Genomic DNA, 26011 nt, shown 5'->3' on the forward strand with positions numbered 1-26011 from the left:
AACACGTAACGTTTAATGTGACAAAACAAACACGTGAAGCTCCGTGCGGAGTGCAAACAGAAAACACACCTCTCACACAGGCATGAAACTTTAGACAAAGACGAGCACAAGACATTGCGCGAACGCACATTTTATAGGTGATTAACACAGACCCTCGTGATCTCGAGACAAGGCACAGGTGCGACTACGAACACGCTCACAAACAACCCACACCCACGGAACTACAAACAAGGACATAACTGCACGCAGACGACATAATGACACGCCCACAGGGAAGGGTCTGGAGCCGTGACCGTGACAAACATGAGTAAATGTAATTCGTTACTTTCCACCCCTGATCAATATACAGTATAGTTTTGAATACACATTAACCACAGAAAAGCAGAAATGGACATTACAGTTACACAGTAACTATTTCCATTCAGTGGAGATGAACATTTATGGCATTTGGCAGACGCCCTTATCCAGAGCAACTTACATTTTATCTCATTTTTATACAAGTGAGCAATTGAGGGTTAAGGGCCTTGCTCAGGGGCACCTCAGTCATGGCCTCAGGTCTGGGAATCGAACCTACGACCCTCCGGTCACAAGACCAGTTCCCTACCACCAGGCCATGACTGCCATGAACACAACTTAAGAATTTGTTTTGTCTTTTAAAAATCTACACAGTAGAGTGAATATGAAGTAGTTAAATTGAGCCTTTCTGAAATGTCCCATGAGACAGACAATAGCTTTGGAGACCTGTGAGTAATACTTTGAAACATGTGCTGAGTTGGGACTGGATAGTGTAGGGGTTTCACCCACTAATCCTTTAAAAGTAGATACAATTTGTTTCACCTTAATTATTAAATCAGTCTCATTATTTTAGAATCAGTCTCATATTCTAATTATACCAGAACCACAGTGTTTAGTTATCAACTAAAGACAATTAATGGTTTGGTATCTGAATGATTTAACTATGAATTCTTTGGAGATTTTGGCAACAACCACTTTTGAATGACATCAACACAGACAATTTGGTGAAAATAAATGATACATTTATTTAAAACCAACTATTCTAAAACAGCATCAACAAGGCACTGGCGTAGGGGAGGGGCACGCACTGCGGGGGGGGCCCGAACACAGGTGGGCCCCGCCTTAAGCCTGGTTTATACTTTCGCGAGCGACCTTAGCGCGCAACTCCGCGCAACTCCGCCCACCTCGCGCGAGCGGTGTAGGCGTTTATACTTTCGCGAGCGTCACTGCAGTGTTCTCCGAAACGATAGGTGGCGATAGGTGGCAGTCGAGAAAAAAAACCCCTGCAAAACCGGTGAAAGAACATTTTTACCTGACCAGAGACCATATATATATACACACATCAGGCATCAAACGTAAATATGGCTTTGCAGTGTTGTCCGAAACGATACGTTAACAAATACGAGCCTTTTGTAATTCCAGGACGAAACATGAGAGAACGTGAAGACGTTAAGATTGGGCGTTTTGAAAATAAACAACCATTAAATAATGTGATAAAAAAGCATTTCGAGTATATGTATAAATATTTAACTTAATTAAGTTTAACGTGCTGGGAAATATTGAAATGGACTTTTAAAGTGACGTTCAAGTGCTTTAATTCCACCTTATAAAGCTGTATGAACCCGGCAAACACGACTTTGTCCATTGCGCTGAAGCGCGGCACGCGCGCGAAGTTAGGACGAGTTTGTTGTTTAGTCTTCCTCCTGGGTGATGTTAGGGCGCTAAAACTCTAATCTTAAGATGTTTTTAACTATCCCCGTCACTGTGGCTAGTGCAGAAAGGTCATTTTCAAAACTGAAAATGATCAAAAACTATCTGAGAAGCACAATGTCTCAGGACAGACTTTCCGGACTTGCTATTCTCAGTGCGCTCGTCGAATGGATCCGACAGACATTGTAAAGGAATTTGCACAGAAAAATGTCAGAAGGAGAGGACGTTTTGGGCATTGTTAAAGGTAAGAACCTTTTTATTGCATTGTATCTATTAGTAAGCTTGAATACAGATCACTGCATATTACTAAGTGCTAGCTTGAGCTATGAAGCATATGCCAGGCGCGTCAGTGAGATTTTAGCTCACGCACGGGCCTCCTCATTGCCTCCTTGCGGTGGGGCCCCAGAATTTTGCACTACGCCTCTGCAACAAGGATCAGTATATTTACAGTGAAGACTGGGTATCTAGTGTGTGTGTGTGTGTGTGTGTGTAAAAAGGGGAGGAGAATAAATGTGTGCGTGAGCTTGTGCGCGCGTGAGGATGGAGTTGTAGTCTCAGTTCTCCTATGGAGAACAAAGCAACTAAAATGGCGCCGACTTTAAACAGTAGAGCAGCGCGACTGTATGTTAATGAGCTCAGCTGGTTTATTCCAACATGGTCAGAACAAAGAGTAATGGCCCTGGCTTAATAACTAAAAATTAATGTAGTGTGTCTGAGAATGGGCACTACAAGTTGTCAAATAATCAGAAGATAAAAACATGGAGAGATTGCATGCAAGGTGGAGAACTTGTGTACAAATCTTAATGAAGATTATGAAAATAAAGTTAAACACATTCACAGGGTTGCCAACTTTTGACGTTCGCTTGGAGTGAGATTTTAACCTGGAGCCGGGGGGGTGGGGTGGCGAACGTAAAATGGACACAGATTCAGTAGTGTTATATTGCCGGTGGATGGCGCCAGAGCTAGCGAACTAGTAACGTATTGAATCATATATGTGGATCTGAGGTAAATAAACTGGATATTTTTTTTCGGCGTGAGATATCGGAAGTGTGGCGTGAGAGCGTGTGAAAACGGTCAAATGCGTGTGTCTCACGCTCAATGCGTGAGAGTTGGCAACCCTGCATTCAGAATGTATTAACAGAAAATGTAGTTAACTCTACAGTTCAAGTAACTATGCCCATTTACTAAACTAAGCCCAGCAGTAAGAGTCTCACGTGTTGAGGGTTTTTGGGTGGTTTCGTCGTCCTCTCTGAATTATCCTGGAATTAGGAATTAATTTCCACCACAGGTTCCTCGTTGATAAAAAGCGACGTCGTCCAGGTGTGCTGGGAATCGTCCTTCTGGATATGAAGTGCAGGAATGAGAGTCTCGTTCATGGTATAACAGGGAATTGATCGCCTTTGTTTCAGTCTGTGTGGCCGCGTCATCAAGCTTGATTGAAATAAATCGGTGAATCTGTTGTCGCGGTACCGTTGATCAGCTGATGGTTAGATTGCACCGTAACTCGGGCTCGTTAATGAAGTAATACAACTTTCAGCTGTTTGCTGTTAGTCGTACCAATGTTCACGTGCTCTCAATAAAGAGAACCGGATAGAGAGAAATGGCGGAGCCTCTCTTTAATAGGTCTAACCTTGTTGTCAGTCAAACCAGAGAGCAATTCTCATATGCTCTCTCCGGTCACTAGAGGGCAGTAAATGACAGCATGCAGCACCGACACGAGTTAGTCACTGTGGCAGACGCAGCAATCCAACTGTAACACCGCGCATTTCTCTTGTCTCAGAGCTGTGCGTCCGAAGGCACCGGAACTTCCCGATAATGATTTGGATAATTATAAAGACAACATAACAGATCTGCTGCGAGAGTGTGAGCAGAGGTTTCAGGTATTCAGTAAACTTCAGAACAAATTTGCCTTTTTTCGTTCGCCATTTACAGTGAAGCCTTCTGATATGCAGTGTTGGGGAGTAACAAATTACGTAATTTAATTACAAAAAAAGTGTAACTAATTCAGTTACAGTTACTTCTGGAAAAATTAAGAATTACAATTTTAGTAAAACTTTTTAAATATAAGCAAAAACCTTTGTGAAATATTTAATGATATTTTTATTGCTTTGCGCCCTATATCGCCGTTTCCCGCTTGTTTCTGTGCTGGAGCAGCAGGCGCGCGTTTCAGTTTCAGCTCAAGCAGCAATTAGGGCTGCACGATGAATCGTATTTTTATCGTTATCGCGATGTGATGTTTCACGATAAACACATCGAAAGAGCCACGATAACTCCTTGAATAACAGCAAACTCAAATTGCATTATCCTCGTCCAGCAATAGAGGGAGCTATTCGCGCTGCAGACTATGATCACGTGACGTAAGTAGGCAAGAGGCAGAGTGAGGTGAACACGCTCATCAGACACGCAATTTGGTTTAAGCCTGGTTTACACTTGATGCAGCGCGAGGGTCCGCAAGGCGAAAATAACGTAATCACGGTGGCTTCGCCCTTGCACGATGGTCTCGCTCGCTGTCGATTCACGAGGTCGTGCACCTCTCGAATTTTGTAAGTTCGCGCGCGCCGCGTCTCAGCGCAATGAGAACAGTCATATTTGCCGGGTTCATACACCTATACAAGGTGGAATTAAAGCACTTGTACGTCACTTTCAAGGTCCATTTCAATAATTCCCAGCTCAATAAACTTAATTGAGTTAAATATTTATACATATACTGTACTCTAAATGATTCGAAATAATTCGCTTTTTTTATCACATTTTTTAATGGTTGTTTATTTTCAAAACGCCCAATCTTAACGTCTTCACGTTCTTTCATGTTTCGTCCTGGAATTACAAGAGGCTCATATTTGTTAATGTAATTACAAGAGAACTGTTCAGTCAGACAGATATTTGTTGTGAAACGAAGTAGTTACAATTTCAAGTACTTTAGCCTAAATTCCAGCACTTTTCAAACCTGATACACAAAGCAACATTAAAATTGGTCAGGTAAATGTTCATTCCCCTGTATTTGAGGGGTGTTTTTTCTATACTACTAGGCCTACATATCGTTTCGGACAACACTGCAAAGATAGTGACATGGCAAGATTAAACGCTTCCGTCGTTCGCGGAGGTTTACGCGAGGTGTGCGGAGTCGCGCTACAGTCACTCGTGAAAGTATAAACCTAGATTGAATCTATTGTTGAATAAACCTGCAAAATATTTGGAATTATTCTGGATTCATTACACAGTAAAAAAAAACTAATTAACGTGCTGCTGTTCAGAGAGACACTACATCTCTGTATTTTAATCTTAATTTATCGTGGTTCACATCGATATCGGGATATCCAACAATGTTATCGCACATCGTAATTCTAGTCCATATCGTGCACCCCTAGCAGCAATAATGACAGACGCCTTCAAGCACTGGACATTTAAGGAGCATTTGTTTTGTTTTCGTGTTGTCAATAAATGTGAACCATGTGCCACCATCAGCAACTATTTTTGATTATGCCAAGCCTTTGTGTAAATTTCGGAGTTTGGAGGTTTATTTCCAAACAGAAGGCAATAGGGTTGCCACCTAGGTCTGACAAAAAACAAGGACACTGTCATACGCGAACGTAAATTGTTGATGGGGGGCGAACGTAAAATGGACACAGCGAGAAAAAAAGACGGATTTAAAGTGTGCAGAAACAGTCTAAATCAGCATTTCTCAACCGGGGTGCCGTCTGTCTTCATCGGGGGTGCCATCAAAATATTCTGATGTGAAATAAAAAACTATAGTTTTAAAAATTGAAGTTATTATACGCTTTAAAAATCATTAAAATGTATTTCATATGACCAGATCTCTCAAGTTTGGTGGGCGTGAGCTTTTTTTCAGGCGGGGGGGATTGGAATCTGTCGCGATGGTTAGTGTAGCGGCTGTGTATGTGTGTGTGTGTGTGGTTGGGGAGCGGGCTGGCTAAAGTCTACCAAGAAACAGCGCAATCTATATTCTGATTGGTTCAACCTGTTATAATATACAACTAGAGCTGGGCGATATGGCCCTCCAAAAAAATCTTCGATTAATTTTTTTTTAATCCGATTTTCGATTTTAATAGATTTATTTTCCTCTACTAAAAAACTACAGATGATAAAGGAATGGTAAAAAAAAGTTTTAATTTATTTTTCACTTAAATTTCCCCTTTGAGGTTAAAGTGCAAGCAGAAACAAATTGTAAACAAGTGAGAACATTCAGTAACTTTTAGAAGGTTTTCTCCAACATACTTTAAGCATTGACACAATGCAACCTCAAACTTAAAATAAATAAATAAAACACACCCTCAAAAAATAAATAGATATAAATAATTTGGTGCCCTTTAATAAAATGGAAAACAAATACAATTGAACAATTCTTGCATGTTGTACTGACAGTCACGCTGTCTACATTCTGATTAAGAACAGGGCTCCCCTCACTTTAGCCTAAATTCCAGCACTTTTCAAACCTGAAACACAATGTAACATTAAAATTCGTCAGGTAAATGTTCCTTCCACTGTTTCTTTATACTACCACAGTTTATACTTTATACTACAATAGTTGCCAGGTTCGCTTTTTCACGCCAAATTGGGCTTGTTTGGAAAATCCAGCCGCGGGTAAAAATTATGGGGTCGCGGGGTGCGGTTTTTTGGTCTACTTTTGAGTTGGGCTACCGCAGGAGTTACAAGTCAACACTAATAATGGATCGCGATATAATACTTAATTTGTCTCCATTTTACACACTCGCGAGGTGCCCGGAGCCGCGCGCTACGGTCACTCGCGAAAGTATAATCCATTGAAGCGGGTTCGGTGACCGAGGCAGAAACTGCTTAATCCAAAATATCCCGCGGAGGGAAACTTTATTGACAGCGCAACTGAATAGCACTCTTCGCTCTCTCCCTCTATCGGTTTCAAACACCTTACAGCGAGGACTTGTTTGGTCTACATCTGACGCCGCAAAACCGAACCAACTCCAGATCACGGAGCTAGTTGCTCTTTTCTTGGACACAAGTTCCGCCGTCATGTTTGTGTGTGTGTGTTTTGAGGGTGGATGGGTGGGAGGTGCTAAACTCACTGAACTACGGGAGCCCACAGTGCAGCGTCGGTGGTGAAAATTAAATCTCAGAAAATCGATTTTCTTAAAAACACATCGTCCTTAACTGTAAATTCGAATTAATAGATAATATCGATTAATCGCCCAGCTCTATATACAACCGATGGATTGGCTGAATATGCTGCGGTGTGCGGCGATTAGATTATTTAAAAAATAAATTAATAATAATAATATTCAAGCATGAGAAATTCCATGTGTGGCGTGAGAGAGTGTGAAATCGCTAAATATGCGTGAGTCTCACGCTCAAAGCGTGCATATGACTTGCATATGACCAAGGTCAGCACGTGATTACGCAGGTTTCCCACTGACTGTAAGTCACATTTATCTGCTCTCTTAATAATCACTTTTTTTGTGTTATGTTGGCCGGGAGATGGTTGCAGAGAACGCTCACGCATTTAGCATGAGACACACGCATTTGACCGTTTTCACACGCTCTCACGGCACACTTCCGATATCTCACATCCGAAAAAAAAATCTTGTTTATTTATCTGATCCATATCTATGATTCAATGAGTTACTAGTTCGCTTTGGCGCCAACCACCCGCGATCGATAGATTGCGATATAATACTTAATTTGTGTCTATTTTACGTTCACACCCCCCCCCCCCCCCCCCCCCCGTCAACAACTTACGTCTCCACCCCCCCACCCCCCAAAGCCTGTGTTTGTAACGCATTGTAAACTGGGGTGCCTTAAAATTTTGCATGCATATAAAAGGGTGCCACAACTGAAAAAAGGTTGAGAAACACTGGTCTAAATAGTCGTTTGAACTAACTTAGTGAAAACCGGGACATTAAATGATTTTTTTTTTTTGCCGGGACCGAATATTAAAAAGAAGGAAAACCGAGACAAACTGGGACAGCCTGGGAAAACCGGGACAGCGAGGTGCAAACCAGGACAGTCCCGGGATAACCGGGACAGGTGGCAACCCTAGAAGGCCACCAGTATTGAGGTTGTAAGCGAGCTAACAGCAAGGTATGCTGACCGTCACACACACACACACACACACACACACACACACACACAGTGGTTTCCATAGTTAGCTACCTGCTGAGCTAGCTACTACCATTCACTTGAATGTGTTTGTCCTTTAGCATGCAAGCTTGATTTACAGGCTAACCAAATTAGCTGTTTAAAGTTCTAAACAGGTATTCGTTGGAATCATACATGACTATTATAGACAATGACAGATGGTATCAAATGAGTATTTATGACTGTTTGGTGTTGGAAAAACATTTGTTGATGTCTATGACACGACCTAGCCTACCTAATTGGTTTCATTGGACCCATCTTAGACCTACCGTTCGACAAGCAATACATTTAAATGAAATTTGTATGAAGTAATGAAATGCAGTTTGGTATCTAATCAAGTGCAACACATGCAGATTGTATAGAATGCAGTATTTAGAGATACAATGCAGTTATTTACAGCTAGTCTAAGTAAAGATGGTTAATAGATATGTGCAGAGTAGATACATTACCTAGGGAAATGCATGTGTGTGTAATGTAGTTATGGCAGCACAATGCACAGGGCAAAGAAAAATATATGATATAAATGTGATAAATACAGATGGAATCATACAGATAATATACAGATTATCCTATACCACTGTAGATAGGGCTATACAGACGTGGATTGAAGAGGAACACTATTCAGATTTTGTGTGGATGGTAAGGTATGGATAGAGAAGGAAAGAATGGTCTTTGGGAAGAGTTCAATAAGGTGACCGCTGTGGGAAGGAAATGGTTTCTGAACCTGCTTGTGTTAGTCTGCAAACTGTGAAAATGGTAGAGTATGGCCCGATGACAGTAGTCTGAGAATCTTACATGCCTGGTGCAGGCATCTCTTCTTGTGGACCTCCTGTGATTGCCTGTCAGCAATTCCCTCTCAGCTCTTTTAAGTTTCACACTGTCAGTTCTCAAAAATTAAATGTTGATCATGGGTCAATACTCATTTAAACCTTAAAGTAATCAAAAAGTAATCCAAAAGTAATTAGTTACATTACTTTTCAAAAGTAATCAGAAAAGTTACACTACAATTACATTTTAACCTTATACTGCATCGTTACTAGCCTTTGACGCTTGACACTTGTTGGCAGCCATCTTTGAGCGAATGGTACTAGTACACTTCAACACTAGATATCTCAAGTTGAAAATTATCATTCATGGCTCAAACTGAAGTAGACAGTTGGGGGAACATACTGATTCACTTCAATATCATATTCACATAATTTGGTTTATTTTAGAGCCTCTATTAGAAATGCTAATATGCCAGGAATGTCAAAAATGTTGACTTGAACATGAACATGACTGGAATGTATATTCACATAGTTATTCAAATCTCTTATTGGAAATTGCAAAAAGTTTCGCTAGGGTCTTTTCTAACAACACAGAAAAAATGAAGCAAATCCATGCAAGCATTGCAAAGTTATTCCACTTTGTTCCAAGGAATGTCAAGTTCACCACACCCTGTCCAAATGTGCCAAGTATGTGCCACACCCGGTACACACCCTTAGCCAACCAAGCTAACATCCTAACAAATTCCATACACGAAACCGATGAGCCATTTCAAACAACAACGTTGCACATATTACAGAAAGACCAGAAAATTCCAATGAATAAATTCCATGTCCAAATATGGACGTTATGATATCATATTTATGTCCAATATAGTCCGAAAGCATAAGCTAGGTTACCGTAGCCAACTCCGGTAGCATTCAACACGATACAGAGTACTCCAGCACTCAAAAGCTCCAAAACTGTTTATAACCTAACGCTTAGTTAATGTTTAGTATTAGAATATATATTTTGTACAATATCGCTTATGAAAAATTATCCATTGTTACTCACAGTACGTAGAATCGCGTCGTAGCCGGTGTACCGTCTCACTTCCGGGTTGGCGAAAATTCCGAAAATTGCCCATATGTTCCACACAAAGTAATCCGTTTATGTTCAAGAGTAATCCGTTTATGTTCAAAAGTATCCACAATCCGCATAAAAACGAACAAAATAATCCATGGCTGCTTCAGTTTCGCCGAACAGTGTGTTCTGGGGAGCTTAGCTTAGGTTAGCAAAGGGTTAGCTTATGTTGCTATGCTAGCGGCCGAAATTGGAAATGAAGCGCCAGTTTCCGAGGGCTCAATTTAAAAATATACTTGACCAATCATGTCATATGAGGGCTGGTTAGCTTCGGAAGGAAGTAAACTATTGGTTAGAACAGCTTTCAATCACTTCTGAGGCTCCAGCTTGTCTCTGTGGGCTTATTGGTTCACCCTCCCCCCTCCCCTTCGCACCTCGCCGTGGGAGAGGTTGTAAAACCTGTCATTCAAAGTCACTACCCCACTTTAGACCAATAAAAACCACTCAAATCAAAGCAGAACCGCTGCAGCTTTGTAATGAGGGGTCAAATCAGTGTTAAGAATGCTTCTGTGACGCTTAGGGGGCAGATTTGTCGGAGTGTCTCATTCAGGAAGCGGATTTCAGAAAATTTTGCAGTGAGGTGAGCAAGCTTTTTAAGGTACTTAACCACAACGGATCTACGCTGTTAACACTAGAAGTCCCTGAAATTTCAACCACCCCCCTGAAGTCCCAAAAGAGGGTCCAAAGAACCTTAGTCCAAACTGACACCTCTGGTGGCTCCAATTAACATCCATTCATTTGCAAAAGTGCCCATTGCCTGAGGAATCAGCAGGGGGGAGAAGAGCTGAACTTGCCTCCAGTGTTATGTAAATGAGGCGTGTGTCAGGTATGGGTGGTTGCTGCTGAAAGCTTGCACCTCCTTGGCTGCCATATGAGACTGTGCAAGATCTCTTGCAAGAAGTCTCCTCATCTACAGAACCATATGTTTGAGATTTGATTTGTGAAAGGTTGAAATAATGTGAAATTGACACAAACATAATATTTGAATTATAATGGCATATAAGTGGCATATTGATTAGTCAAAATGGCTCTGATATTTTAACCTTATTTTAAGTAGTTTTGTCTTTTGAAAAACTGCTAATAGGTAAAAATGTTTTTACATAAATGTATACAAAAAACCCTCAGCTACTTGAAATAGAATAATATTATTGAGCAATTTTAACTTCAAGATCAAGATTTCGCATGTGTGTCTCTTCCAAACACAGCCATAACCAGCAAACAAAAATAGGAAATTTAGGAAATCTTACCAAAAGAGATATCACTACTACAGAATTTCACTACTCTTTGAAAACTAACAATGTGTTGTGTGTGACGTTTGTGACCCTAGGCTTGAAAATTGCTTCATATGGGCTTTTCAAACTTTTTTTTTGGCCCACCTCCACCCTTTCACCTTTGGAGGACAACTTTGTTTTCATGTAAGGATCAAAAGAAAACAATTCTGTATAATACAGTACAATAGTGATAAAAACAATTGGGGTTAGGTGAACCATACAGGACAGGAGAGAAAAGAGGGGGAGAGAAACTAAAAAGGGAAAAGACAGAAGAGCAGAAAAAACAGCTCAAATGATTCACCAACTGCTGCTACTAAATGAAGAGCAGAAAGTAAGACATACAGCACAAATGACTGATGTATGTGTGTGTGAGTGTGTGTGTTTATGTAAGTGCAACATAGGATAAATGTACAGAATGTACTTATTAGCAAGGCCCCAGAGGCAGGCAGAGAAAGACCAGGGAACCCCACCCGCCCACAGCCCCTCCAGGATCATGTCCAAAGCCTGCTGTGTACTGGAAACCTTTGCTATCCTTGCTTCTCAGTCAACAGAGTAAGTGAAATGTGTGGTGACATGAATTTTCATCCACATGTAGGTGGCTACAGTCATCTTTCTCTTTATTATAAAACTGACAGACATTATTTGAACTATAATTCCAAAACATCTCAAGTCTGCCTCCTTTGTACTAATTTTGGATTTTTTTCTCACTGCAAAAGGTGACATGATTATTGGTCAAAATAGCTAAAGTTCAGATTTCTCTGAAAGGGTCTTTTCTTCTCCGTCTGAGTCAATGGATCAACATAGCTCACACTATCACCCATCCCCCCGTCTACCTAGAAGTGGCTGCATGACAAAGGATGGCCTCATGGCCTCATGATCCAAAATACCTCAGCACTGGCTTTTGGCAGGCTCAGGTAGAAATGTAGTAATGTTAGTAATGTTTTTCTTTCAAAAAAAGATAAGTGGGTTCAAAATAACAATTTTGAAAAAAATTACCAAATTAATTGTGTTGATCCACCTCAAAAAAGGTCATGCAAAAGTCTGTAAGCTGGTCCTGAGTGTGTCTGCCCATCCCCCAGCTGCATTGTTGTGCAGGGGACATGCATAAGGTGAGAGAGGCAGTCAGAGGGCCTGGCTGAGAGCAGAAGCTACAGAGGACATGATGTAAGTTTAGAAATATATACAATAAAGTTGAAATGTTCTCAACAGAGCACTCACATACAATTATCCACTCAGTCTGCCACTCCCTCATTTGGGGAGAAACCTACACTATTGTGGCTATTACCAACTTTAGACAATTTAGACAATTTTTAATCATGGAGGGGTCTGAAATTTTCGTCTTAGGTGCATGTCCTCACTGTATTGGAATATTTTATTGTCTGAGTGAAAGAGAAACAAAATGGGGTCACTAAAGTGGGAATAGCCACAATACTGTAGCTTTCTCCCCAAATGAGGGACTGGCAGACTGGGTAGATAGTTGTATGTGAATGCTCTGATGAGAACACTCATGAACAATTGTGCAAATGTGACATGTGTGGACTGGTACAGATACACGTGTGGCAAATGTACCAGGGATATACCCTGGCAGTGCCAGGCATGTTCTGACAGACTGCTGAGTGACTGCTAAAGTGCTAGTCACACAAGAAGGACATGCCACTCACACACACACACACACACACACACACACACACACACACACACACAGCCCTGCACTGCAGCCTATTGTAAATATGTGTGGAATTGTTTTATTCCTTGTATTTTTTGTATAATTTTATGGCAATAATAAAAAGCATGGAACATAAAAAAGCATGGAAACATAACAGTTGTTCTTTTGTATGTTTCTCATGCTGAAATTTCAGTCCTCCTGACTTAGACACAAATGCTTCTGGTCATTACTCACATGTACCTGGCTATAAAATTTCTAATTTTCTATTTAAAATATAAAAAAATAATTTATTGTTTGTGCTTTGTTGCTCAGATAAAACTAAACTAAATACAATATATATAACCTTTATATTATAAAATACAATAAACTGAATAGAACTAACTAGAAACTAAATGGCCAAACTCAATGAAAAACAACAATTAGTTGTGAGCTGAAGCATGCCCCCTCCTGTGGTGCGCCAGTAATGGCCTTATTTACAGAACAAAAGTGCCTGCTTACAGCTGATAATAGGGTGTTAGCTAAAATCCTTCAGTTCTCTCGACCCTTCTCTGGGTTCCGATAGTAGAAGTGTTGAAAGACCCTTCTCTGGGACTTCTAGTGTTAAGGTCTTAAATTAAAGCCTTATTAGTAAACGATTTTTAGGTGACAAAACATTAAGACATTTCACAACATAAATATGTTTTGTAAACGGATATGTCGGGAGACCCCCTCGCGGGGTGCACTTTTGTAGTCAACTTCAAAGCCGGATATCTCGCGATCGGCAGCACGTAGACGGCTGAAACTCGGTAGGCATGTAGATGGGATAGGAAATTTTGATTTAAGCGCTTTTGTTCGGAGATTCATTAATGTTTAAAATGTTTTATATCGCCGTAAAGGAGCTGGGGGCGCTTCTGCATAATAGGGTAAACAAGGTAACTTGTAACTGTAACGAATTACTTTTTTTAAGTAACTTACCCAACACTGCTGATATGCCAGCTGACATTCAACTCGAGCTTATTGACGTGCAGTGCGATTCCGCTATGAAGGATAAATTTGGGTTCGTGGAATTGAATACGTTTTATCAATACGTCATGCCAGGTTACCCCAAATTAATAGCCTTGGCTGCAAAAGTTCTATCTATGTTTGGGACTACTTATCTTTGTCAACAGGTGTTCTCCATAATGAACTATAATAAAACAAAGCAGCGCTCAAGGTTAACAAACACTTGAATGACATTGTTAAATGTGCTGCTACTCAGGATTTGACACCTAATATCGATGCACTTGTGAAGGCAAAAAGATGCCAAGTTTCAGGAGCCAGCAACAGCAAGTAGACTGCAGGAATGCAGTGAGAGAGAGAAAAAAAAGTGTGATGACACGAAATTTGTTTGCACTCATGAATACAGATCATTAAAAATAAGATTAATCTGGTTTCATATTAAAGATAATTAATATTGTGCAGTATGTTCACAGCTTCAGTAGGCCCAGCCTAGATCTGATGTAGTCTAATCTTATTGCCCATGCACTGCTATAACTTTTATTTTACTTTTACTGATCCGAGCCAAACTGAGTTTGACATGCCTGCTCTAGACAATCTCTGTTCAACCCTGCTCCAGCTTGGCATGACAGCGTTTTTAGTTGCTTGAAGGCAGGGCATATCTTTCTGATGGAGCAGCGGTGTGGCATAACAGACACCTTCTACATCCACTCGTGAAGTACGCATCTCAAGGAGACTTACTGCCTTGTGATCCCATTTGGAGCAGGTCACCAGCTTCTCACTTCAAAAATTAGTGTAGGGGTTTCGACTACTAATCCTTTAAAGTAGATATAATTTGTTTTACCTTAATTATTAATCAGTCTCATTAACTTAGAATCATATTCTAATTATACCAGAACCACAACTTTAATTATCAACTAAAGGTAATTAATGGTTTGGTATCTGAAGGATTTAACTATGAATTTATTGAAGGTTTTGGCAACAACCACTTTTGGGTGACATCAATACTTTGGTGAAATTTGGTGAAAATAAACAATACATTTATTTACAACCAACTATTCTAAAACACAAACAGCATCAACAAGGACCAGTATATTTACAGTGAAGACTCGCTAGAGCATCTAGTGTGTGTGTGTGTGTAGAAAGGGGAGGTGAGTAAATGTGTGCGCGCTAGGGATGGGGAGATTCACCGATTCACATCGGTGATTCGGCACACATGTCTGCAATTCGACTGCACCGGTAGATTCAACGTGCATCGGGTTTAATTTGTGGGTGAATTTACGGTGCATCTCCTCTAGCCTTTTTGCATCGGCAAATACCATGGTTAAATCGGGTGTTTTGTTTTCCAGTATCTATTCCTTATTCTAACGTATTTACAGAGGCAAGATACTTATTTTTATTGATTTCTTTTTTTTTCGAGGCAACATAAATGCACCATCGTGTCCTCAGGTACTAACGCAAACACGCAGACGTACACAACAAAGATGGAGGGATACGAGAGCATTAGCAACGACAAAGATATTTAATGCACCAAAAAAGACACACAAAACAAACGTGTGGCAATATTTCGGGTTTTTTAAGCGAGGTGGTCAACTTGACAAGACGCACGCAATCTGCAAACAATGCCGTGGGGCTATGAAATACGTTAGTAGCACAACGAACCTGGCGACACACATTAAAAGACAGCACGGTGTGGACATCTCTGCGGCCGCTACCTCCTCGTAAGTCTAGCAGACAGTAGTGTTGCAGATTTTCACTATGTTAATACAGTACTTTAAAAAACTGTTCATCTTATGTTTTAAACGTTTTGTATAAATTTAGATGGAGAAAATAACTGAATAATAAACCAGGGGTGAGTTTCCCGAAACGTTCGCGCTAAGTACTTCTTAACCTCATACGTTTCATACGAGGTTACAAAGTACTTAGCGCTACGAACGTTTCGGGAAACCCACCCCAGATGCATACATCCCTTAAATTGTTAGAGAGTAAAGTAGAATTGTGCTATTGAGTTAAGAAAACTGATGGGTTAGGCCAATACATCCTCAAACCTCAACTAACCTCAATTCGATAAGTGTATCGAATGATCACTTATCAAACCGAATCCTCATATAATAAGTCATATCGTTATCAAATCATTTTGAATCACATCATATCGTGAACAGGAGTGATTTGTATCGCATCGTATCGACAAGGGGTTTCAGAGTATCGCAGTTATATCGTTTCAGTGACAGTGTATCGAGATGTGTATCGAATCTACATTAGTGGTGAAGATGTACATCCTTAGTGCGTGAAGGATATCTTAATAGTTGTAATTTCAATGCATCACCTCTAAGTGTTGCTAATTGACGAAAACACATTAGAAACATGCGTACGCCTGAAGTGAAAGTGTCGGGGGTGTACGCACTTTCTCACGTTCAACTCACATTTCGTACATTGACCGTTTGTGTGAAACATAGCGTACGCAATGGTTTTGTGCGTATGCACCGTTCGTACATGAGGCCCCTGGATACCACGTACTATAGACACACCCCTTCCATCAAAGCAAGCTAGTTTAATGTGTTGCCAGTGGTACTCCCACCTGCTGGTTTAGCATGGTACACACAACAGTATCAACTTGCCATCATTTTTCCATGCAGCCCATTAGCTCATTCACTTGAGTCTGTACTGATGGCACCAAGCACTTGCATGGGCAGGCCATTTGGTGTGGTCTATTCTAGCAGGCCCCTGTAGCACGAATTGCAGCAGGACCTCCCGGAGGCCCTAACTGGACTGGCTCCACAGGAATAATGAGGTGTAGGTGGTCACTCCCAATGAGCAGAAGGGGTCTGATGGTCTTGAAGGGCTATATTGGCAGACCAACCAAGTGCTTGTATTTCTGCTGAAGCTGCTCCATGAGGTAGGTATGATCTGCTAGATCTATGCTGCAGTGAATGCTCATGTAATGCACTACTTCCTCTTGGAGTTGGCAGGATAGAGAAGGACACTGATGTACCACGGAGAGTCTGCACATCTCGTCATATGGTATGCAGTGCTAAGATTTCTGGGACACCCTGCAGACTAAGCCAGTCTGTGGCAACAGGTAACAGCAACAGTCCAACATCATCTAAAACAGTGAAACAGCAAAAGTATCAAGTACACGGACAACCTTTAACAGGACTCTAGACCCACTGCAGGCAGTATCGATGTAGAGTACCTTGGTGGTCAAACTCTCACTATGTTTCTGCCTTGCTGCGAGCTTGGCTGGTCCCTTTAATGATCTGGCATTGACATCATGAAGTACCAGTAACGCAAGCCTTCTTCATGTTACACTGCACTGCCTGATGCTGGCATGCACATCGCCAGCATCTCCTGTTGGTCCTTATCCAGTCTGCTACCTACCCTGCGGTGAGCTTAGATATCACAGTACACTGACTAAAGTAATGCTCTGAATTGTCACAGAAGGAGCAGTATGGCTGGCTCTTGCAAGGGAGCTCGCTTGGAAGTTGAAGATCTCTCTTTCTTCCTCTTCGCCAGCGCCATGCAGCACTGTGACTGACTGCCTTCCCTGACATGGCTCCAACCTTGGCTTCTGTCCTTCCTTGGTCCCCTTTGCCGGTAGCTGGCCGTCAAAGTCTTGACACCGGGCCTCGTAGTTCAGCCACGCTGCAAGATCATGCAGGGTTAAGCTGGTCCTGGAGTGGTGAAACATGCGATGGTGAAATACTGCCTACCAGTGACTGGATCTGGAGTGCAAACTTCTCAAAGGCAGTGGTGTCCCCATGTCTCATGTCTGGGGAGTCCATCACTGCAGTTATCCACTTCAGTGCTACCTGATGTGGCTGGCTGAACTTTACACTCAGCACTGCCACAGTCTCTGTGTAGGGCGTTATGGAGTGCAAATAGGCATCTGCAATAAGCATAGCTTCCTCCAGTTTCAGGTAATCTACCAATACCTGATATTTGAATAGCTCAGTCCGACTCACTAGGGTTCCGGTTTGTGAAGTTGGGGATAGTGGGATGAGGCACAGACAGATAGTAAGATGTCTCCGACATGGAGGAGCTGTGGGGGAGGGACTGTATGTGAGGAGGTGGCTGCGATCAGGTGGGAACTGAAGGCTGTGGGACTGTTGTCGTTCAAGGTGTTGCTGCCTCATCATTAGAGTCCAAGAACTAGTAGAGGGTACTGAGTCCTTCGCAGTTAATACCAGAGGTGAGTGAGTAGTCCCACGTGTTCATGTGATGAACTGGAGCATGGGTAGATGTCTTCTCCTCAAAGTGTATACTTTTGTCAGTTGCTGGTGCCTCCATCTTAATGGCCTGAAGCTCTCTCATTATCTGTTCGAGGCAGTCCGTTAGCGCTTGGTCACTAGGTTGTTGCACCTCTTCTGAGTTGTCTGGCCAGGGAGGCAGCACAGGCCAGTCATCTTCCTCACTATCTGGTTAGCTTTTGCAGGATAGCCACATCTGTGTTGTGGTTGGGTCCTGCTGTCTAGCACGGGTGTCTTGTTTCAATTGTGTGCTATGAACAGGACCTCAGTCAGACTGGAGGTGACTAGCTGTATCCACAAGCTCCTTCATATCTGCTCTGATTGAGCAAAGTTCAACTAGGTTAGATGGATGTAGTGTTGGTGTGACTGACGTAGTAGGAGGCGTTCATGTTGAATCTCCTCCAGCTCTCCTCTGTAGTCTCGCAGCGCTCCCCTATATCCTTGATCTGAGCGTAGCAGAGATGCCCATTGGTTCTCTACTTCGAGCATCAGTCTGCTGCCAGGATAGCATGCATCTGCCTCTGTCCAGGCCTCATCACATCCCATGGGCTGGTGGGATGGTGAACCGTGATTGAATTTAAGGGGGGTCATTTTGGTCCCTCCCTCTTATTGCTGATTCTGCCCATCATGCCCATGCCTGTTGGGATGATAATCGGCTAAGGCTACCTCCATAATCCTCATAATCTGCTTGAGCTTCTCTGTAGCTTCTGGTGTGTATTCAGGTTTTTCAACTTGTCCTGATGTTTTTCTCGAAGTGCCATCTTAGATTAAATTCCTTAATTACAGCCACATTAGCTCCACAAATAAGACACACAGGTTTACCCGAAATGTCAATCAACATATTGTGGCGAAGTGAAGAAGCCAGAGGCATTGCTAATTTTAATGTTTTTTTAACCCACCACAATACCAGCTCTTATAAATAAAGATCAATAGTTTTCAAAACAAAATTAATCACAAAGTTCAAACTGATTATGTGTAAAGAAAAAACGGAATTAGTCCGTTTAACAAAAGTGAAAGTGTTTTACTTTCCAAAGTCTTAAAATATATACTTTATTTATTAATATTATTTAATATATACCAGGCGTACTCAACTAAATTTGTCTGCGGTCCAATTTTGGCAGATACCTGTGACCTGAGGTCCGTTGCGGGGGTGGCGAACGTAAGTTGTTGAGCGGGGGGGGTGGCGAACGTAAAGCCTGGTACTTTCGCGAGTGACTGTATCGCGCGACTCCACCCACCTCGCGCGATCACCCAAACCAAGATTTCAAGCAAACTACGTTGCTGTTCGATCACCAGCAGAGTTTTCACTCAAACTGTTTAGCCGCCACGACGAATTTATAGTTCGCATTGCCTCATGAATGCTATTGTGAATAAAGTGTTCATAACCTGCGCGAACGGTGGAGGCGTTTATTTTTTATACTTTCGCGAGCGTCACTGCAGTGTTCTTCGAAACGATAGGTGTTTTGTCCGAAACGATATGTGGTAGAAACACCCCTCAAAACAGGGGAATGAACATTTACCTGACCAATTTCTATGTTGCTATGTGTTTCAGGTTTGAAAAGAGTACTTTAAAATGCTTGAAATTGTAACTACTTGGTTTCACAACAAATATCTGTCTGACTGAATAGTTCTCTTGTATTAGGTTAACAAATACGAGCCTCTTGTAATTCCAGGACGAAACATGAGAGAACGTGAAGACTGGGCGTTTTTAAAATAAACAACCATTAAATAATGTGATAAAAAGCGAATTATTTCGAGTATATGTATAAATATTTAACTTAATTATGTTTAACATGCTGGGAAATATTGAAATGGACCTTGAAAGTGACGTACAAGTGCTTGAATTCCACCTTATAAAGGTGTATGAACCCTGAAAACGTGACTTTGTTCATTGCGCTGAAGCGCGGCGCGCGCAAAGTTACAAAATTCGAGAGGTGCACGACCTCGCAAACCGACAGCACGCGAGGCACACGCGGAGCCACAACGATTACGTCATTTTCGCCGCGCGGACCCTCGCGCCGCTCGCGAAGCGTCAACTAGGCAGGCTTATTTTAAGTTGTTGAGGGGGTGGCGAACATAAGTTGTTGAGCGGGGGTGGCAAACGTAACACTCGTGACGGAGTGTTTTGTCAATAGCCCTGAAATAAATGCTCCAGTTTTGTTTTGGTCCGTATCCAGTTAATCAGGAATGAGATTGGGTCAGGACAGGACTGCGTTCGGGTCCGGATCCGGACCGCGGTCCGCCAGTTGAGTACCCCTGATATATACTATATAAGTTTACATCAATGGTTTTCAAATCATGAGTGAGTCTTGTTTTGCCTAATAAATGCTTTAGTAATTTGCAGGGATTCTGCCAATGGTAACCTACTTATCAAGTCAACATCTCAAAGGAATTATCTCTCGGGTATAATCCTTCTTCACCAGGGCTAGCTGTTAGATACATACATTATGTATGGCTGCTTTTGACACACATTACAAATGAATGAATTAGACTGCAAGTTACACATATAAATGCATATCTTTGCGAGCGATGTAAAACTGAGATTACGACATGGGCGGTGTGGTTATGAACACTTTATTCACAATAGCATTCATGAGGCAATGCGAACTATAAATTCGTCGTGGCGGCTAAACAGTTTGAGTGAAAACTCTGCTGGTGATCGAACAGCAACGTAGTTTGCTTGAAATCTTGGTTTGGGTGATCCGTTGTGTTGCGTTTGATGGAGCCTTTCATGGGTAAAGGAAGAAATGTAACGACTGACAATTTCTTCACTTCATTGGCACTTGCAAACACCCTTTTGGCGAACAAAACCACTATTGTTGGTACGATTAATAAAATCAGACGTGAGATGCCCCCATGTACACAGGCACAGTCTGAAAGATTTTCCACCAAAGTGTTGCGGGCTGGAAAAATAACTAACAATTTACAAGGCAAAACCTAAAAAAATGTATGCATCCTGAGCTCAATGCATCAGACAGTTTCAATTGATAATGGCGCAAAGAAACTGCCTGAAACTGTTTCATATTACAACACGACTAAATGTGGCGTTGATGTTATGGATCAAATGGCTCGACTGTATTCGGTAAAGGGAGGCACCCGTCGTTGGCCTGTAGCGGTGTTCTACAACCTCCTATGGCTGCAATAAATGCACATATATTGTTCAAACAGTGCATGAACGTTAACCTGAGCAGACAAAGGCTTATTCTTGAGTAGTTAAAGGAGCTGTGTGCACAGCAGAAAATGGCGACAGCGGCAAGGGCAGTGGCACAAAAGCGAATTTTACCTGAAACGCCTTGCCCGCCCTCAAAAAGAAAACAATGCCAAGTCGGCAGATGTTCAGGGAACAAAACATATGACATCTGCCAGACATGTAAGTGACTGGTCTGTGGCAAATGTGCAAAGACTGCACCTAATTGAGTTGTGTGAAGCTGACACACAAATCAAAACAAAGGGAACTTGACTTGAGGTGGGGAATGAAACTTATGTAATATACGCTAAAGAGAGAAGGGCAGTCATGGCCTGGTGGTTAGGGAACTGGTCTTATGACCAGAGGGTCCTGGTTCAATGACCAGACCTGAGGCCATGACTGAGGTGCCCCTGAGCAAGGCCCTTAACCCTCAATTGCTCACTTGTATAAAAAATGAGATAAAAATGTAAGTCGCTCTGGATAAGGGCGTCTGCCAAATGCCATAAATGTAAATGTAGATGTAAGGGAGGCACCCGTCGTTGGCCTGTAGCTGTGTTCTACAACCTCCTAAACCTGGCTGTAATAAATAAACAAATATTGTTCAAACAGTGCATGAACGTTAACCACAGCGACGGAGGTTTATTCTCAAGTTCACAATTCACTACATAAATGGAACTTAATTTGAGGTGGGGAACGAAACTTATATATATGCAATATAAGCTAAATGTAAATCGCCGAATGGTGATAACGCTGCTTGTAAACCTCTATACTGTAATGGAAACATCTTCAAACAACTGGTCGTTAGGACGTGGGATCACACATCAGCTATTCACCGATCAAACACCTCTCCATTTGAAATGGCAACACAATACGGCAAAAGAACAAAGTGAACATTAGAGAGGAGAGGCAACTATAATCGTGAAGCCATCAAAAGTATCAAGTACATAGCCTACCTTTTATAATGATACTTTTGTAATTAATTTTGCCTATTTGTGCTTTTTGTTCTTTGTCTAACACAAAACATTATAGACATTTATTTGTAGATTTGTTATGTTCACTATAGCTTGCAATTCACTAACATACACAACTTTTAGACATTAAAACTTGAAATGGCGTAACATTGAGTATACAAATAAACTTGCTTTGGCTCAGTCTCCAGGCTTCACGTTTGGTACTTTGAGTACTGAATAAGCTTTCTGTGGATGTGGGGGTTGAAGGCTCCAGCGCAGTCTGTTGCATTAGCAAGACAAAAGACGTTAATGCTTCACAGTGGGGGGTGCGGGCCAGTGGGTTAGTGGTGTGCCGTACGAATATGATAATCTAGTGACATATATGCCAACAGAATAACACACAGAGAAAACAAGAAACAAAACAAACAATACAATATTTTGCAATTACGTTTTTGCACAAACCAGGAAATGCAATATGAAACTAAACAAAACTGACAATGGGGAAGTTACTGAGAACAAGGACCTGATTCTAAAAGGTTATTTAGTCACATTAATTTGTTAACATATTGACGTTACGTGCAAATGTCACCATTACGAATATTTTGTTTGGGCGGCTCATTCTTCCTTTTGTGCAAAACGCCATCTAGCTTTAATTATGTGTCAGTACCAGCTTCCCTGTGTAAAAACTCAGCGGTCTTTTGACCGCCTGAGGTGCACTTTAAATAATGTGATGAAAAAGCAAATTATTTCGAATCATTATGAGTATATGTATAAATATTTAACTTAATTAGGTGCTTTAATTCCACCTTCTAAAGGTGTATGAGCCCAGAAAACATGACTTGGTTCATTGTGTTGAAGCACGGCACATGCGAAGTTACAAAAACTCTGCACGGGCGGAGCCACCACGATTACGTCATTTTCAGCACGCAGGCCCTTGCATCGTATCTAGTTTAAACCAGGCTTTACTTTGCATAGTGTGGGTGCTTGCGTAGCTTAGAGGGCGGGATCGTCGATCCTCTTTTTGACTTCAAGGCTCGAGATCGTGACAATTTCGATCGATTTCGATTTAATATTGAAATCGTGACACCCCTAATGTTCATTGATTCATTCATCATTCAAACTTAAATTAATATTTCTCATGTTAAATACTGAAATGCGATTAATTTCGATTGATTAATTAATTACAAAGCTTCTAATTAATTCGAAAAAATTTTTTTTTCGCGTCCCACCCCTATTAAATACATATAATAAAATAATAATATCAAGTTTATAATATCTTGAAAATATATACAGATACAAGAGACTAACTAATTTGTGTATTTGAATTCAGAGAACTTCACCTTGATTTTGCTGGTTGGTTGAAAGCAGAGTTTTCTTTTGTTGATGGCTTCACAATGTCTTGAGTATTCATACTGGGTGTCTCCTTTGAGGATTGGAGGCAGGGGATGAATAAAAAAAGGTAATGAACTGTAATGAAATTTCCTACCTTTAACGCATGGCCCAACCTCCCTGTCAATCATTCCTCACTTTCCCATCACTTCCGAGTTTTTCGATTCCCACGTACTCCCTGTCTTGGTCCTACCCTTCGTTTCTGTCATGTGTTTCGCCTTTGTTTTGTCCCCACCCCCATTGTGTATTTAAACCCTTCATTCCACCCAGAGCCGGCCCTGACCAATGTGGTACCCCCTGCATCATCAATCGTTGGGTTGATTGTATCACTATTAAAGAAACAAATAAAAAGCAAATTACTTAATAATTGTCCATTTGTAAAAAAAAAAATAAAATAAAAAAATAAATTTTTAATAAAAAAACACATTCACGTGAGCGCACCCGCTGGACTGACGGAGCCCCTAGCAATTGCCTATATTGCCTAATGGAAGGGCCGGCCCTGATTCCACCACAGTCTTTGTCTGTCTCCCTGTGTTTTTCCTCTAGCCTGGCGATTCCTATGCCCACGTCCATCACCGAGTTCCTGTTCTCTGTTCCTGGATGGTTCTTCTCTCCTTCCCTGTCGTTGTTCTCCCCATTTCCTAAGTTGGCTCCCAGTTAAATTTCGTATTGATTTTAAAATTCTATTATTAGCATATAAAGCACTACACGGGCTTGCTCCTGAATACCTCCAGGAACTTATTTCCTACTATGAACCCCCACGTCAACTAAGATCACAGGGTGCTGGTCTGTTATTAGTTCCACAAATTAACAAGGTAACAGCAGGGGGAAGAGCCTTTTCTTATTAGGCCCCCCAGCTTTGGAATAATCTTCCTAAATGTGTCCGGGACTCTGACACAGTCACAATCTTTAAATCTAGGTTGAAAACCCACTTATTTAGTCTAGCGTTTGATAATTAATATCCCCCTTAGATAAAGGTACAGATCCAGGGGTTCATAGACGAAGGGTTTTATGGTAGACTGGGGTGCTGGTGCTGTCATCCTGTCACTGCTCGTGGTCACTCAAGTTTGTTGACAGTGCAGTGGACGGATGCCATTGTCTCAGAATGCCCCCAAGCCTATGTTACCTTCTGCCTTTTTTTAGCTAGGCTGTAATAATTTAACTTAGTGCCGGAGTTGCTGCCACACTCCAGAAATGTTTATAATTTTACCTGTCCTGTACATGTCCTCATACAGAGCTAATTTTCCCTGTTTCATTTCTCCACATGGCTGCCCGCCTGCTTGAGGAATAATGAGATGAGGAGAGACAAGCGATCCATCCTGGGCCGGCCACCTCCTGCCTAACCGGATGCCTACACCATGATGGACATTATTACATCTTTTATATTCTGTCTAAATGGACATTATTGCATCTTTTACATTGTCTACATTCTGTCTATATTGTTGTTGTTGTCATGGTGACCGGTGTCGGCCAGAGGAGGATGGGTTCCCCCCCTGAGTCTTGGTTACTCTCAAGGTTTCTTCCTCATGCAAAAAACTAGGGAGTTTTTCCTTGCCACTGTCGCCCTTGGCTTGCTCACTGGGGGCTAGGACTCGGCACTTGTAAAGCTGCTTTGTGACAACAACTGTTGTAAAAAGCGCTATATAAATAAAATTTGATTTGATTTGAAGTTCATTTAGGGGTTGCCACAGCGGATCAAACTTATTTTCTATTAAATTTATTAAGAACACAAAAGTAGCTGTTCAGTTTGTAAATAGGTAATGACATAATACCTCTTTACTCCTGTTTGGTGACATTTGGAAATTTGCTGCCAATCTAAAACAAAATGGAAAACAAGACTTATTTAATGGGACTGTGAATCTCAAAAAGGGGGTAAAAATACATATACTTACTTTCGTTTTGGCCTTACATCCACAAGGTGTTGTTCTGACACCTAAAGATTGCATAAAGATATAAAAATCACATCATCCGTAAAACTTTCCAGTAAAAATGATGGTAAAAAAAAGTACTGGGAATGGACACGGTCTCAAGAAAGTGAAAATCTAGTTCTTACTCTGTGCCCCTGAACCTTTCTGTGTGTATATACTGTGTGTGTATATTCGGCATATGTAACATGTAAGCAAATGTCAAAATGTTTTTGCTGATTATTAAGGTTCAAAGTTATGCAAATTTTATTTATTTATTTATTTATTTGGAACTTCTTTTTATTTTCAGGTATAAATTGCAGTCATACATTACATTGAATCCACAGCACAGAACAAAACAGAGCAGGTATATCCACAGGTATAAATATCTTTAGGGTATTTTCAGTCTCTTGATTGCTGGTCTTGGTTATGTTTGACTTCCAATCAGTATGTCAACCGTAGTTGAGTCACAACTCACAACATACCATTGCAGATGGGGGAGATGGAGAAGATGGGGCAGATAGAGCAGAGGGGGAGATTGGGCAGAGGGGCAGATGGGGCAGATAGAACAGAGGGGCAGATGGAGAAGATGAATCTCATTTAGCAGTGATAACATTTAAACAAACTTTACCATCATTTAGCAGATTATCAACATTTAAACAGCCTTCAACATAATTTAGC

The 26011-nt window shown here is 41.3% G+C and overlaps 1 protein-coding gene across 9 annotated transcripts in view; it reads right to left on the reverse strand.

The window, feature by feature from the left end:
* The window catches only part of eif2ak2 (eukaryotic translation initiation factor 2-alpha kinase 2), a 97678-nt gene that overhangs the window by 37969 nt on the left and 33698 nt on the right, over positions 1 to 26011 (reverse strand). For all 9 annotated transcript variants that reach the window (XM_076974080.1, XM_076974081.1, XM_076974076.1 and 6 more), the window contains 3 exons: positions 25319 to 25359; positions 25199 to 25241; positions 23378 to 23460 (listed from right to left, as the gene is read on the reverse strand). In XM_076974080.1, the coding sequence (XP_076830195.1) occupies positions 23378 to 23460; positions 25199 to 25241; positions 25319 to 25359 (167 nt within the window). The remainder of the gene's footprint in view (positions 1 to 23377; positions 23461 to 25198; positions 25242 to 25318; positions 25360 to 26011) is intronic.

The sequence above is a fragment of the Brachyhypopomus gauderio genome, chromosome 15, assembly GCF_052324685.1.
Source record: "Brachyhypopomus gauderio isolate BG-103 chromosome 15, BGAUD_0.2, whole genome shotgun sequence".
Classification (NCBI taxonomy): domain Eukaryota; kingdom Metazoa; phylum Chordata; class Actinopteri; order Gymnotiformes; family Hypopomidae; genus Brachyhypopomus; species Brachyhypopomus gauderio.